A 14,585-nucleotide genomic window follows, 5' to 3' on the forward strand; every position below is an offset into this window, starting at 1 on the left:
TTGCATGATATTAGGGAGGTGTTTCCTAATCCTAAACACTCAAAATATGCAACTATTAATAGATTGACTCTCTGCCTTGAATACCAGGAATAGGTTGAGGAAGGAGGTAGAGAGAGGCTGTTTGGGAGGAGGGGTGGAGATAAAGGAAATGAGCTGGAAAAAATATTGCTCCTCTGGTTTGGAAGTACTAGATTAAATGACTTCTAAGATTTCTTCTAACTTAAAGATTTTGAAACTCTCAAATTATTTCACTGCTGTTTCACTTACTGTTCAGTCACTCAGTCATGTCTGATTCTCTGTGGCCCTATGGACTGTAACCTGCCAGGCTTCTTTGTCCATGGAATTTTCCAGTCAAGAATACTGGAGTAGGTTGCCATTTCCTACTCCAGGGGATCTTCCTGACCCAGGGATTGAACCCAAGTCTCTCACTGGCAGGTGGATTCTGTACCACTGGCGCCACCTGGGAAGCCCCCAAATTGTTTCACAGATGCTATTTTAACCATATTCCTGGGAGAATTTTCCTATTTTAGTCGTGGAAAACTAGAACATAACACCTAAAGTAAGTGGTAAAATGGGAAAAGAATTAAGATATCCCGATTTTTTGATTTTTGATCTCACAGCCTTTTCTCAGCTATGAGAATGAGAGTTGGGTAAACAGAAGATAAAAGTGGTCTTAAAGCTAGAAAGGGTGAAAATCAAGTCAACTTGGAGCGCAGTGAAAAATAAGCTCAATCAAGTTTCCATATTACTAGCTTTAAAGGTATAGCACCATTCCTGGAAAAATACTTCAGAGTACTATAATCAGCCTTCTTAAGTGAACAATGCAAAGAAATAGAGGCTAACAATAGAATGGTAAAGACTAGAGATTTCCTCAAGAAAACTGGAGATACCAAGAGAACATTTGATGCAAAAATATGCACAACAAAGGACAGAAGTGGCAAGCACCTAACAGAAGCAGAAGAGATTAAGAAGTGGCAGAATACACAGAAGAACTGTACAAAAAATTCTTAATGACCTAGATAAACATGTTGGTGTAATCACTCATCTGGAGCCAGACATCCTGGAGTGTGAAGTCAAGAGGGCCTTAAGCATTGCTGTTGTTCAGTTGCTAAGTCGTGTCCGACTCTTTGTGATCCCCATAGGACTGTAGCCCGCCAGGCTCCTCTGTCCATGGGATTTCCCAGGCAAGAATACCGGAGTGGGTTGCCATTTCCTTCTCTAGGAGATCTTCCTGACCCAGGGGTTGAACCCGTGTCTCTTGCATTGGCAGGCGAATGCTTTACCAACTGAACCACCTGGGAACAAAACTAGTAGAGGTGATGTAATTCCAGCTGAGCTATTTCAAATTCTAAAAAATTATGATGTTAAAGTGCTGCATTCAATAGGTCAATAAATTTGCAAAACTCAGCAGTGGTCACAGGACTGGAAAAGGTCAGTTTTTGTTCCAATACCAAAGAAAGGCAACGCCAAAAAATGTTCAAACTACTGGATAATCGTACTCATTTCACATGCTAGCAAGGTAATGCTCAAAAGCCTTCAAGCTAGGCTTCAGCAGTATGTGAACTGAGTGTGTCCAGATGTACAAGCTGAGCTTGGAAAAGGCAGAGGAACCAGAGATCAAATTGCCAACATCTGTTGGATCATAGAAAAAGCAAGAGAATTTCAGAAAAGCATCTACTTCTGTTTCATTGACTATGCCAAAGCCTTTGACTGTGTGGATCACAACAAACAGTGAAAAATTCTTAAAGAGATGGGAATACCAGGCCATCTTACCTGCCTCTTGAGAAATCTGTATGCAGGTCAAGAAGCAACAGGTAGAACTAGACATGAAACAATGGACTGGTTCAAAATCAGAAAAGGAGTATATCAAGGCTGTATATTGTCACCCTGTTTATTTAACTTATATACAGAGAACATCATGTGGAATGCTGGGCTGGATGAAGCACAAGCTGGAACCAAGGTTGCCAGGAGAAATAGCAATAACCTCAGGTATGCAGATGATACCACCCTTATGGCAGACAGTGAAGAGGAACTAAAGAGCCTCTTGATGAAGGTGAATGAGGAGAGTGAAAAAGCTGGCTGAAAACTCAACATTCAAAAAACTAAGATCATGGCATCTGGTCCCATCACTTTGTGGCAACATATGGGGAAAAAATGGAAACAGCGACAGACTTTATTTTCTTGGGCTCCAAACTCACTGCAGATGGGGATTGCAGCCATGAAATTAAAAGACGTTTGCTCCTTGGAAGGAAAGCTATGACCAACCTAGACAGCATATTAAAGAGCAGAGATGTCACTTGCTGACAAAGGGCCATATGGTCAAAGCCGTAGTTTCTGCAGTAGTCATGTACAGATGTGCAGTCCCTGGGGTCGCAGAGTCGAACATGACTGAGCGACTGAACGACATCCGTAATCGTACAACTAAACCAAGACTGAACGTATGGAATCAGTGTCCTTTTTTAATGAAGCGCCTAGAAGAAGAATCTTTGACCTAGTCAACCTACGTGTCTTTCAAATAAAGCTGATCATCTGGGCTTTGAACCAATAAGTTTACTTTGGCCATATGTGCCCAGATCACACAGCTGTTTTCATTCCCAAGTCTTCTGTTATATAAAGACTACTTCCCTTGCGGTGGACACCAGCTGGCAGGACAAAGGCAGCCCTGCCTAGAGAGAAAGTAAAAAGCCAGTTATGAGAGGAGAACTACTTTGTGACATAGATTTCATTGGTTACCTAGGAAGTGGAGAAACTGGACACTAACAGGAATGGAATGCTACCTCCTGGGATGGCCACAGAACCTGCTACTAGTAGATGAGAAATCAGTGCAAAGGGTGATTGTCAGCCAGGAAAAGCAGGAAGCTACCTGGTGTCATCAGTTATTCTAAGAAGGAGAGGAAGAAAACATGGGGGTGGGGGTGAAGAAATACTCTAGTTATACAAACACTGATACTGTCCTGGGGGGATAATCTTTCCTTTGCTGTAGTCCAAGAATTGGCACAAAAGGCAGCATGCCTATGGCCTCCAGTGCCCTCCATAACCTAACCTGCCTCTGCAAGAACATCCCTGTGTGACCCCTGAGAGGGAAGCAGAGGGAGGTGAGTCGTGAAGCTGCCCCAGATTCTGTGCTCCGGGTGGAGAAGGCCTCAAGAAGGTGAAGGGATGAGCTAATCTGAGCTTTCTGGCCCCATTTCCAAGGAAGTGATTAGTGGAGAGGCACCTGGGACCTGCTCCATTTCAGGAAACCCGGTTATGGGAACTGGTGGGACACAGACTTGACTCAGGACCCAAGAGAAGCAGTTAACCCTTCTCTATTGCCTGCATGAGAAATAGGCTCTCTTAACTGTTTCCCTGGGGGAAAGAAACTGCTCAAGGGGGGTTAGTTTTGCAACAGCCTGAGAAGGAGGATATTTTGCATTTAAGCGCCCAGGGTCATTCCTTCAGGGCCTTTGAATGCTCTAGGGGAGCCTGGGAACAAGGTGGTTGCTGTTCGGTCCATAAGTCATGTCTGATTCTTTGCGACCCCATGGACTTCAGCACGCGAGCCTTCCTCATCCTTTGCTATCTCCTGGAGTTTGCTCTAACTCATGTCCATTGAGTTGGTGATGCTATTCAAGAGGGTGGGAACAAGTTAGTTCCTAAGTATCCAGGAATGATATACCCAGAGAGGGCACACTCAAAAGGGAAAGGCAGTTCCACAGTTCCTGAAATATCACTGTCCACCTGGTAGCATTTCCTTGGGTGTTCTGGTTCTACTCAAACCCTTGGGTTTGGGTCAGAATCAATCTGGGGCTCTTCAGATGGGGTCTCTTTGGCCAGACTGGGGATTTCTTCTCAGAATAAACAGCATGTGTAAAGTGGGCATGCAGTGCCCAAACAGTGACCCAAATCCTGAGGTAAGTAGATGAATGCAAGCAGTCAATATGCCACTAAGTCTAAGGACTGGTTGTTGCTGGACCATAAAGAAGACTGAGTGCTGAAAATCAGTGCTTTCAAATTGTGCTGATGAAGACTCTTGAGAGTCCCTTGAACTGCAAGGAGATCCAATCTGTCAATCCTAAAGGAAATCAATCCTGAATATTCATTAAAAGGACTGATGCTGAAACTGAAGCTCCAATACTTTGGTCATCTGATTCAAAGAGCTGACTCACTGGAAAAGACCCTGACACTGGAAAGATTGAAGGCAAAAGGAGAAGAGGGGTGGGCAGAAGATGAGATGGTTGGATGGCATCACCTACTCAATGGACATGAATTTGAGCAAACTCCAGGAGATAGTGAAGGACAGAGGAGCCTGGTGTGCTGCAGGCCATGGGGCTGCAAAGAGTTGGACACGACTTAGCCACTTAAAGACAACAACAACTAAAGACTGGGGAGAACTGGCCCCCTGAAGACACTGCTCATAAGACTGAACATGTTCGGAGCAGCATCCAAAAGCTCCTTCATTGACCTGGTTGACTAAAATGAACTTAACCTCACAAAGATCATTTCATTTCTTTGGGCCTCAATTTTTTCATCTATTGGGTATCACTGATAACCTCTATAATCCTTTTTGGCTCTAACACTCCACTAGTTTGAGGATGGGCTCTGAGTAAATACAGTTTTAATAAAGTGGAGTCAGTCCAATAGTATATAAGGTTCTAGACCCCAAACAGACTGGGGACACACACTGATGGGTGAAATAAGGGTGGGAGCTGTGGCTCATTCAAGCCTTAGTTTGTAGGGAGATGAATGTATCTGAGGTCATTACCTCAGCTTTTGCACGGAGGGGTTGGCTTCTCCTGGTCATGTTGATGTCCCTATACTGCAGAATCCTGAGACAAGCAGTTAGGCAGGTCACAACCATGTGAGAGATGCACTGCATAGCTGTATAGAAGTGGAAGGAGTGGTTAAGAGATTTTTATTTCAGGGGCTTCCCCGGTGGTCCAGTGGTTAAAAATCTGCTTTGCAATGCAGGGGATGCAGGTGCAACCCCTGGTTGAGGAACTAAGAGTCCACATGCCATGGGTGATGCAACTAAGACCCAATGCAGCAAATAAAGAGTTTATTATTTCATATTCTGGCTCTGCCATTTACAAACTCAGTGTCATACAACCTCCTCTTTGAACTTCAGTTTCATCATTTGTAAAACAACTACAACAATACCTCCCTTATAAGGTTGGGAGGACTACTTAAGATAAATGCAAGGTGAAGGCCAATTAGCACAGCAAGTCCCCATCAAACTCTGCTGACTACAGTGGTTTATATGGCGGCAATCCTGATGGCAGGCCCTCAGATCACAGGCTCCCTTCCTCACGTCTGCCTGTGTCTGGTCCCTGGCTACCTCTGTTAGGCATTCGTTAACTCTAGGATGATGCTTGATGTTCCAGTGCCTGTCCACCCCTGAAGTTCACCCCAAGGACAAGGGCTTGAAGACCAACTCATCTGAAGCACTTCTACACTGGCACTGGTTCTCCACCCTTCCTGAGAACCCCAGTGTCATTCTCAAGGTGGGGCATTTTCTGCTGAGCCAACACTTGCCATAGGGAATATTTTAAATAGCCATCTTGCCATAGGAAATATTTTAAATAGCCGTCTTCAGTATCTTGGTTTCTCACCCATCAAATAGTGAAGATAACAACGATCTCACAAGGTACTTGCGAGAGTAAGATAAACATTATGTAAAGAGCCAGTGCTATCTGACAACAGGCTGTCAGTCATTCAATCTTAGCTGCCTTCCCCTTGCAATCACCTTCCTAAAGGGGACACCTGAGAGAGAAGAGAGTGAGGGAGAGGAAGGCACCAATGATTTCCCAAATGTCAGCTCTCTTAGCAAATCCCAGATGGTATTATGATGAACTTTCCATAAATATAATAAAAGCCATTTTTCTCTACTAGGTCTACCTGTGAGCAACAGAGGTGGGGAGGGTGGTCCACAGCACTGAACAAACAGGAAGAAGGCTATGACCCAGGTCTCAGTAGACATATACTCTGGAGCAGGACCAAAGCTGTGTATGGGACAGGCACTCTGCCAGCTCCCCTGCCTGTTTTGCCCAGTCCTGGCTTCTTGGAGCTGGGGTGGAAGAATTTTCCCTGAAGGAAAGCAGCCAACACCCTGCCCCACCCTCCTCCTTGGGCAACTCTGCCAGGCAGGACTCTCTCTCACTAGTTTTCTTTTGGATGTCTGAGGAACCAGCTGCCAAACTGACAGTTTGGGCTCAAGCCCCTCTTACCTGCCCCTCCCTGACCAGCCCTGAGCTCACCGGCCAGTCTGGAGGACTACCTTCTTTTCCATCAGCTGGGAATGCTCTCCCGAAGCTTCTCTTGTGAGCTAGAGACTAAGAAACCCTGGTCCTGTCATTGGCATATTTAATGCACAAACGTGGGGGGCTTGTTCCTTTCCAGATCCTGACTATCGCTTGCTGGCACCCCGGGATTAAGCTGGGGACCTGCTCGGGACAGGTTGCCAGACAAAATACAAGTCTTGAATTTCAAAAGTCCAGTTTTGAATTTCAGACTGTAGCCTGCCAGCCTCCTCCCTCCATGGGATTCTCCAGGCAAGAGTACTGGAGTGGGTTGCCATTTCCTTCTCCAGGGGATCTTCCCGACCCAGGGATCGAACCCAGGTCTCCCACATTCCAGGCAGACGCTTTAATCTCTGAGCCACCAGGGAAGCCCTTTTTAGTACATATATGTCCCAAATGTTGCATAGGATACAGGTATGATTAAAATATGTTTAAAACCTGAAATTAACATGTAACTCCTTTTTATTTGCTAAAGTCTGGGAACCAGAGGCTGGCTTGGGGCACCTGGAGCAGCCCCACCAGAAGGTGAGACTGTTTGTTCGGAGGTCAGGCACCGGCTTGGGTATCCCGCGTCCGGCACTTCAGCCCCTCTCCAGGCGGAGGCAAAGGGCTGAGGGCTGCACCTCGCGGCGGGACCGTGGGAAAGTTCTTTCGGGAGGATGGAGGAGTCGTGGCCTGGCCTCATTCCTGCTCGCCCACAGCCTCGGCTGCCACCCGCGGGCTCTCCCCATCGCCGCCGCGCGCCCAGCCATCCGCCCACGGGCCGCCGCCGCCACTGCGGGGCCCTCCCCGCCACGTCAGGCAGGTCCCGGCTGCGCTCCGTGTCTGGGGGAGGGAGGCCGAGTGCGCAGGCGCGGTGGGCCGGTGGGCGGGGCGCGCGCGCGCGGGGGCGGGGGAAGGGGAAGGGACGGCGTTGGGCGGCCCGACGAGGGCGTGGGCGTGGGCGCAGGCGGAGGTCGTAGCCCCAGTGGGCGCCCCGCCACTGGGCGTGGTTGCTGCTCCGGGTGCGGAATGGAGGGGCCGGCCGTGGCAGTTTGCGAGGTGATGCCGGGAAGGGAGAGAAAGCAAAGGAGGACACTCTGAGGAGACGGGTCTTGTGAGGAGGCCGAGAAGTTTGGGCAGAGGGGTCTGGCGTTGCCTGAGGGAGAAGGAAGGTTCGGGAATGGTAGGATTCGGTTCAAGTCAGCCTGTCCCTCGCGGGGTTGTGAGGTACAGATGAGACGCGAGGCGTGGGAGCGCCTGGGCAGTCAAACCTGGGGGCGCTCAGAAGTATTTAGTGTGTGTGGGGAGGGGCATGGCTGTCCGCTGAGCGCGGGTGTCGCCCCCATCTGACGCCTAAGAAAGCTGCTAAGGAAGCTCAAGGGTTTGCCACACCTCAGAGGACGCTAGGGTTCGAGCTCGGATGGCAGCCTGTGCCGGGAGAGCGCACGGACAGCAGGGATGGGCGCGCTGGGCGGGGGGAGTCGAGGCCAACTTGTGCTAAAGTGGGGGCGAGGGAAAGCCGGGTCAGACCCGCGGGTCACCAGAGGTGTGAAGGGGATTCCTGGGTCAGGGCCCAGAGCAGCGGGGTGATGAGAACCTGCGGTTCGGACGCCTCAGTAACCCAGTTCAGGCCACCGTGGACCCGAGATGCTCTGGAGGGCGGGACTGAACACCTCGCACAGAGTGGCCGCTTTCGTTCATTCGTGACAGAGTTTTCACAGCCTTACCTGATTGAATTCTTAACTACTGACCTCGTAGTTAACTGTAAACCGTAGACGGATTAATTACTAGGCATTCAGTTCGGTCGCTCAGTCGTGTCCGACTCTGCGACCCGTGGACTGCAGCACGCCAGGCCTCCCTGTCCACCGCCAAGTCACGGAGCTTGCTGAAACTCACGTCCATCGAGTCGGTGATGCTGTCCAACCATCTCATCCTCTGTCGTCCCCTTCTCCTCCTGCCTTCGCTCTTTCCCAGCATCAGGGTCTTATTCCAATGAGTCGGTTCTTCATAGAAGCAGAACTCATAAGCTCTGGGTTCTATCCTAGATTCTGTTGTCTGTAAAATCTAAACCTCCAACTTTCTTTGACAAAGAATCCAGGAAGATTGGGAAAACCACTGCTAGCTAGTACTTAATTACTTGTTTGTTGTTTAATCACTGAGTCATGTCGGACTCTCTTGCGACCCTATGGACTGTGGCCGGCCAGGCTCCTCTGTCTATGGAATTTCCCAGGCAAGAATACTGAAGTGGGTTGCCATGTCTTCCTTCAGGGGATCTTCCTGACCCATGGGTGGAACCCAGGTCTCCTGCATTGGCAGGCAGATTCTTTACCACAGAGACAGATCAAATAGAACCATAGGCTACAAGAAGTTGACCTGAAGTCACCTCGAGTTTTCCCAATTTTCTTGCCTTTGTTGTCAAAGAAAGTTGGAGGTTTAGATTTTACAGATGACAGAACCTAGGATAGAACCCAGAGCTTCTGACTCACAGGCTTTTTCCCTACTGCTTTTCCCTACTGCTCTCTCATTATGGATAAAGAAACTGCGGAAAAATCTGAACAGAGGGAGCACAGTAAGTCAGAGGATATGTGAGGGAAAGTGTTAGACTGTAGAAAAGCCTGAAAACCATCCTTACAAACTGGTACAAATTAGGATCTTAGTTCCCATGTTCTCATGCTGAGTTCTTTCTGCCTTTAAAAAAAGGGGGGTTAATAATTTTTGCTGCAGGTACCTCAGTGTGGAAGTGGGAGTCTACTTTCATAAATAATCATGGAAATTAAATACAATATATTTTATTTTAAAATTATCAAGATTGAATGTTTTACCAAGATACCTTGGAGACCTGTTCAACTTAGAATATTGTGTGCAGATGACTTTATTAGAAATAATAGCTAATATTTATTAAGCATTTACTATCTGCCAGGCACCGTGTTAAACATTTTGAACGTATTGTTTTGCTTACGTTCGGCAGCCATCGTATGTGGTAGATTTGCCCTCACTTTTATAAGTGAGGAAGCAGTGCTACAGAGAAGTTAAGCAACTTGCACAGGGTCACGTGCTAGTATTTGACTCATCAGGGTTTCAAACCCAGGTATCTGCTTCCAAAGTCAGTGCTCTTAACTAGTATTCTAACCCTGGGAAATGTTGATACAATGAAAAGTAAAGATTCACAAGCAGATGCCATTATTATTCATAATCTTCATGTTGACTTTTGTTTGGAAAGAAAAAAAGAAACAGGAAAAACAGACTCCCACTTAATTTTTCCAACTTACTATTTCCAGATGAATTTATCCTTTGAATAAAGCAATTTGTTGTCTTCATTTCCTGTTTTGGACATTGTTTTGAATTTCACTGTCTCCTTTTTATGTCACTCACCTAGCTATGTCTTCTGTTTAGACACAATGCTTTGTTCTTAACAAATGTAAATCTGACATTTTGCAAGCAAGAATATTATTTTTTGGAAATGAGAATTATTAACTGTATCATACAAATTTATTGTTACCATGATTTTTAAAGACGATTGTGGTTTCTTTGAATTGTGCCCTTTCCAGATTTTGAAATATTTAATAATTTACCAGAGGTGTGAAACAGCAGGAGTATCAAAGGGAGCATTGCTAGAAGGACAGCTAGTGATTTCCATAGAAGCATTAAATTCTAAGCACCAAGCAAATACTCTTCACTGTGTAACAACTAGTAAGTGGAGGAAGAAAAAATATTAATTTCAATCTGTTTTGTCATGTTTTATGTTATATTTTATTGAAAAGTTTCAATTAGTGTTTTATCATCTTCAGAATTATTCCATAATTAAACTTAAATTGTTCCATAATTAAACTTAAATTGTTCCATAATTAAACTTAAATGATTATGAAATAAGTATCTGGTAATAGATTTACAAATCTGTCATACAGGAAAGGTGAGTAGAATGACTTATCAGAAGATTATTTATTTTACTGGTTTAAATTCCGATTACTCAGAAACCATCTAACTTTTGCTCTTGGTTTTAACTTCCTTTTTCACAGCTAAATTACATTACATTGAATTTTATCTCTTTTATACCCAGCCTTTGGTAGTTGGAAAAGAACCAAAAAATGAAAAGAAATGAAATGATGAATGGTGCATACTTTGATGATTAATTTGAAAATACATGTTTCTTCCATTTGGCTCTTATTATTTTGTCATTTAATTTGCAGTTAATTTGAAAATATATATTTCTTCCATTTGGCTCTTATTATTTTGTCATTTTTTGCCTGTATTCTTGGAAAGCTGATGCATTGAGTGGCCCTGATAACTAATTTTCTTGAATTTGTGAAGTGAAAACTTTTTTGTCTTGCTTTTTTGGTGTGTGTGTATAAGTTTATTGAAGGATATTTTGGAGTGAAGTTGTCCTGTTAGCCTTAGAGGAGTCACCCTGAGTCCCAGTTGAGACTGGATAGTAGGTTAGGCTCTATAAGACATGTCACACTTGAACTGAATGACCTGTCTTCTCTTTGTGTACCTAGCAGTAAACATCTTCAAGAGGGTGTGATAGTTTGGTTTGCTGTTAACTCTGTGTGAACTCCCTTCTGACTGGACAGAGTTCCCACCATTCCTGAGAGAGGTAGTTAGCTACACGGCGAGAGTGACGCTTTTCTGCATATGGTTGTATTAGCTTGTGCACTGATCATGATCCAATAAACTGCGGTCAGAGTGGCAGGGTGATTTCACTCCAAGCAAAGGACTTGAGCCACACAGCTTTTGGCAAGAAACTGAATTACATAGACATTTTGAGCCTAATGGACCGCTTCAGTCCATCTAGTATAAGGAGCATTTCTCTTCTGTTTATTCTCTCTGATCTTTATATTTTTATTCTTTTTGGCAGGAAGAAAGGTGATATGTGCTTGTCATGAAACATTATAACATTTTAGAAACATATTCTATGGATGGGGGCTTCCCTCATAGCTCAGTTGGTAGAGAATCCACCTGCAATGCAGGAGACTCCAGTTCGATTCCTGGGTTGGGAAGATCCACTGGAGAAGGGATAGGCTACCCACGCCAGTACTCTTGGGCTCTCCTTGTGGTTCAGCTGGTAAAGAATCTGCCCGAAGTACGGGAGACCTGGGTTTGATCCCTGGGTTGGGAAGATTCCCTGGAGAACGGAAAGGCTACTCACTCCAGTAGTCCGGCCTGGAGAATTCCATGGACTGTATAGTCCATGGGATCGCAAAGAGTCAGACATGACTGAATGACTTTGACTTCACTTTGTATTATGGAAAGTGAGACTCTTCAGTAATCTTACCGCATGAGATAATGATTAACATGCAGTATATATTCTTCTAGATTTTTCTATGCATATGTTCAGAGTCTCTCACCAAGCGGATAAAAAGCAGATTGCCAGCATTCTGGAATTTGAGAGATCGGGGGTGGGAGGTTGTATCTTAGCATTCAGTGTTTATGTTCACTCAGTCCATTTGTTTTTAATGTACAACTTAAGTTCCCAGCCCGTGCTTCTATCTTTTCACAGAATGACTTCTCCCCAACCCCTTACCAAATTTAGGAGGGACCAGTCCTTAGAAGGCTGAGTGGAGAAGGGAATTTAAAGATTTGCCTACTTCTTAAATTCATTTTTTCACCTGACTCCTTATTTTGGATCCCACCTCTACTTCCAGAGTTTCCTGATACTGCCAGTTTTTAGTTTGGGGGGATTTTTTTGTATATTTGGTATTGTTTCTTTACCTTTGCCTTTTTTGGCTTATAAGTCAGTTTTTTGGTTCTTAAGACCTAAATTCTTTCCCACTAGTTCTCTGGCTTTTCTGTTTCTATTTGGTTGGTGCAAATCTAATTGCAGTTTTGGACCATGAATTTTAAATCCTTACAACTAGGCTCAAACACATCTTTATTAATAGAAATCGGAACCATTACAATCAACAGATTTCTGCCAAATGAGAAATAAGTTTGTTTATTCCTATAGTGTAAAAATCTGTGCTTCAGGCTTCGATGAACTCTTGGAAAGCATTTTCTTCCTCCTGCTGGTTGTGGAGGCGTTTTCCCTGCAAAAACTTGTCAAGATGCTTGAAGAAGTGGTAGTTGATTGGCAAGAGGTCAGGTGAATATGGCAGCCCAGTCCAGTACTCTTGCCTGGAGAATCCCATGGACAGAGGAGCCTGGTGGGCTGCAGTCCATGGGGTTGCGAAGAGTCGGACGTGACTGAGCGACTTCACTTTCACTTTTCACTTTCATGCACTGGAGAAGGCCCAGGGATGGCAGGGCCTGGTGGGCTGCCGTCTATGGGGTCTCACAGAGTTGGACACGACTGGAGCGACTTAGCAGCATCAGGTGAATATGGTGGATGAGGCAAAATGTGGTGGTCCAGTCATTCACCTTTTGAAGTATTTGTTGTGAGACGTGCAGTCAGGCGTTGTCGTGGAGAATTGGGCCCTTTTTGGTGACCAACGCGGGCTGCAGGTGTTGCAGTTTTCTGTGCATCTCATCGATTTGCTGAGCGTACTTCTCAGATGTAATGGTTTTTGCTGGGGTTCAGAAGGGTTTGTCCCAACCCAGGGATCAAACCAATGTCTCTTAACATCTCCTTCATTGACAGGCGGATTCTTTACCACTAGCACCACCTGGGAAGCCCCAGGAAAGCTGCAGTGGATCAGATCGGCAGCAGACCACCAGTGACCGAGACCTTTTTTTGTTGCAAGTTTAGCTTTGGGAAGTGCTTTGGAGCTTCTCAGTTCAGACACTGAGCTGGTTGTCATATAAAATCCAGTTTTCATTGCACATCACAATCTGATCGAGAAATGATTCATTGTTGCATAGAATAAGAGAAGACGACCCTTCAAAATGACAATTTTTTTGATTTTTGGTCAGCTCATGAAGCACCCACTTATCAAGCTTCTTCTTTGTTCCAATTTGCTTCAGTTGCCAAGCAATCATAGAAAGGATGACATTGAGTTCTTTGGCAACTTCTGTAGTTGTAAGAGGATCAGCTTTGATGATGACTCTCAATTGGTTGTTGTCAACTTCTGATGGCCGGCTACTGTAGTCCTTTTCTTCAAGGCTCTTGTCTCCTTTGCAAAACTTCTGGAACCACCACTGCACAGTCCGTTCGTTTGCAGTTCCTGGGCCACATGCATTGTTGATGTCGTGAGTTGTCTTCATTGCTTTACAATCCATTTTGAACTCAAGAAAATCGCTTGAATTTGCTTTTTGTCTAACATCATTTCCATAGTCTCAAATAAATATAAAATAAACAGCAAGTAATGTCATTAGGAAAAAACCAAACCAAGAAATGAGCATTAAAACAATGTATAACATAACTTCATTTATTTAAAAATGTATCCCAATATCAGATGGTAAAGAATCTGCCTGCAGTGCAGAAGACTCAGGTTGATTCCTGGGTCCAGAAGATTCCCTGGAGAAGGGAATGGCTACCAATCCAGTATTCTTGCCTGGAAAATTCTATGGACAGAGAAGCCTGGTGGGCTACATCTGTGGGGTCGCAAAGGATTGTTGGATATGACTGAGCGACTAACATTTTCACTTTTTTTTCTTTTCCAGTATCAAATGGCAACAATGCAAACCTGCAGTAGCTTTTGCACCAACCTAATACAATTTTATTAAAGTCATCTCTCTTATTCTGTATCTTTGTGGGTTTACTACTTCTAAAAATATTCCTTTTCTATTGTTTTATTGAGATTTCAGGAGGGAGTGAAAGTAGATATGTATGTTCAATCTGCCATCTTTATCTGAAAGTGAGTGATGTCATTGGCCTGAAATCTCTGATGATGAAGAATGACATATTCATTACCTAGTGTTGCTGTAACAAAGTACCACAAACTGGGTGGTTTAAAGTAAATTTATTCTCTTATAGTTATGAAGGCCAGAAGTCCACAGTCAAGACATCAGTAGGGTTGGTTCCTTCTGGAGGCTCTGAGGGAGAAATCGATTCCTTAGTTTCCTCCTACCTTCTTGTAGTTGCCAACAAGGCCTTGGTGTTCCTTGACTTGCAGATATATTGCTCCAGCCTCCATCTCTGTCTTCATATAATGTTCTCCCTTGTGTATATGTGTCTTCACATGGCCTTCTTATAAGGACACCAGTTGGATTTAGAGCCACCTTAATCCAGTATGACTTCATCTTAACTTGATAACGTCTATGAAGGTCCTCACCCCACTCCAGTACTCTTGCCTGGAAAATCCTATGGACAGAGGAGCCTGGTAGGCTGTAGTCCATGGGGTCGCTAAGAGTCTGACACGACTGAGCGACTTCACTTTCACTTTTCACTTTCATGCACTGGAGAAGGAAATGGAAACCCACTCCAGTGTTCTTGCCTGGAGAATCCCAGGG

General features: G+C 44.8%; 1 protein-coding gene across 12 annotated transcripts in view; it reads left to right on the forward strand.

The window, feature by feature from the left end:
- The window catches only part of RCE1 (Ras converting CAAX endopeptidase 1), a 108,004-nt gene that overhangs the window by 9,799 nt on the left and 83,620 nt on the right, over window positions 1–14,585 (forward strand). For 2 of the 12 annotated variants that reach the window (XM_061407099.1, XM_061407100.1), the window contains exons 1-2: window positions 7,460–8,829; window positions 9,809–9,950. The exons of 1 other annotated variant lie outside the window; for it this stretch is intronic. In XM_061407099.1, the coding sequence (XP_061263083.1) occupies window positions 8,707–8,829; window positions 9,809–9,950 (265 nt within the window). In that variant the 5' untranslated portion in view covers window positions 7,460–8,706. 9 more of the 12 variants (XM_061407105.1, XM_061407114.1, XM_061407106.1 and 6 more) reach the window with 9 other exon arrangements.

The sequence above is a fragment of the Bos javanicus genome, chromosome 29 (assembly GCF_032452875.1).
Source record: "Bos javanicus breed banteng chromosome 29, ARS-OSU_banteng_1.0, whole genome shotgun sequence".
Classification (NCBI taxonomy): domain Eukaryota; kingdom Metazoa; phylum Chordata; class Mammalia; order Artiodactyla; family Bovidae; genus Bos; species Bos javanicus.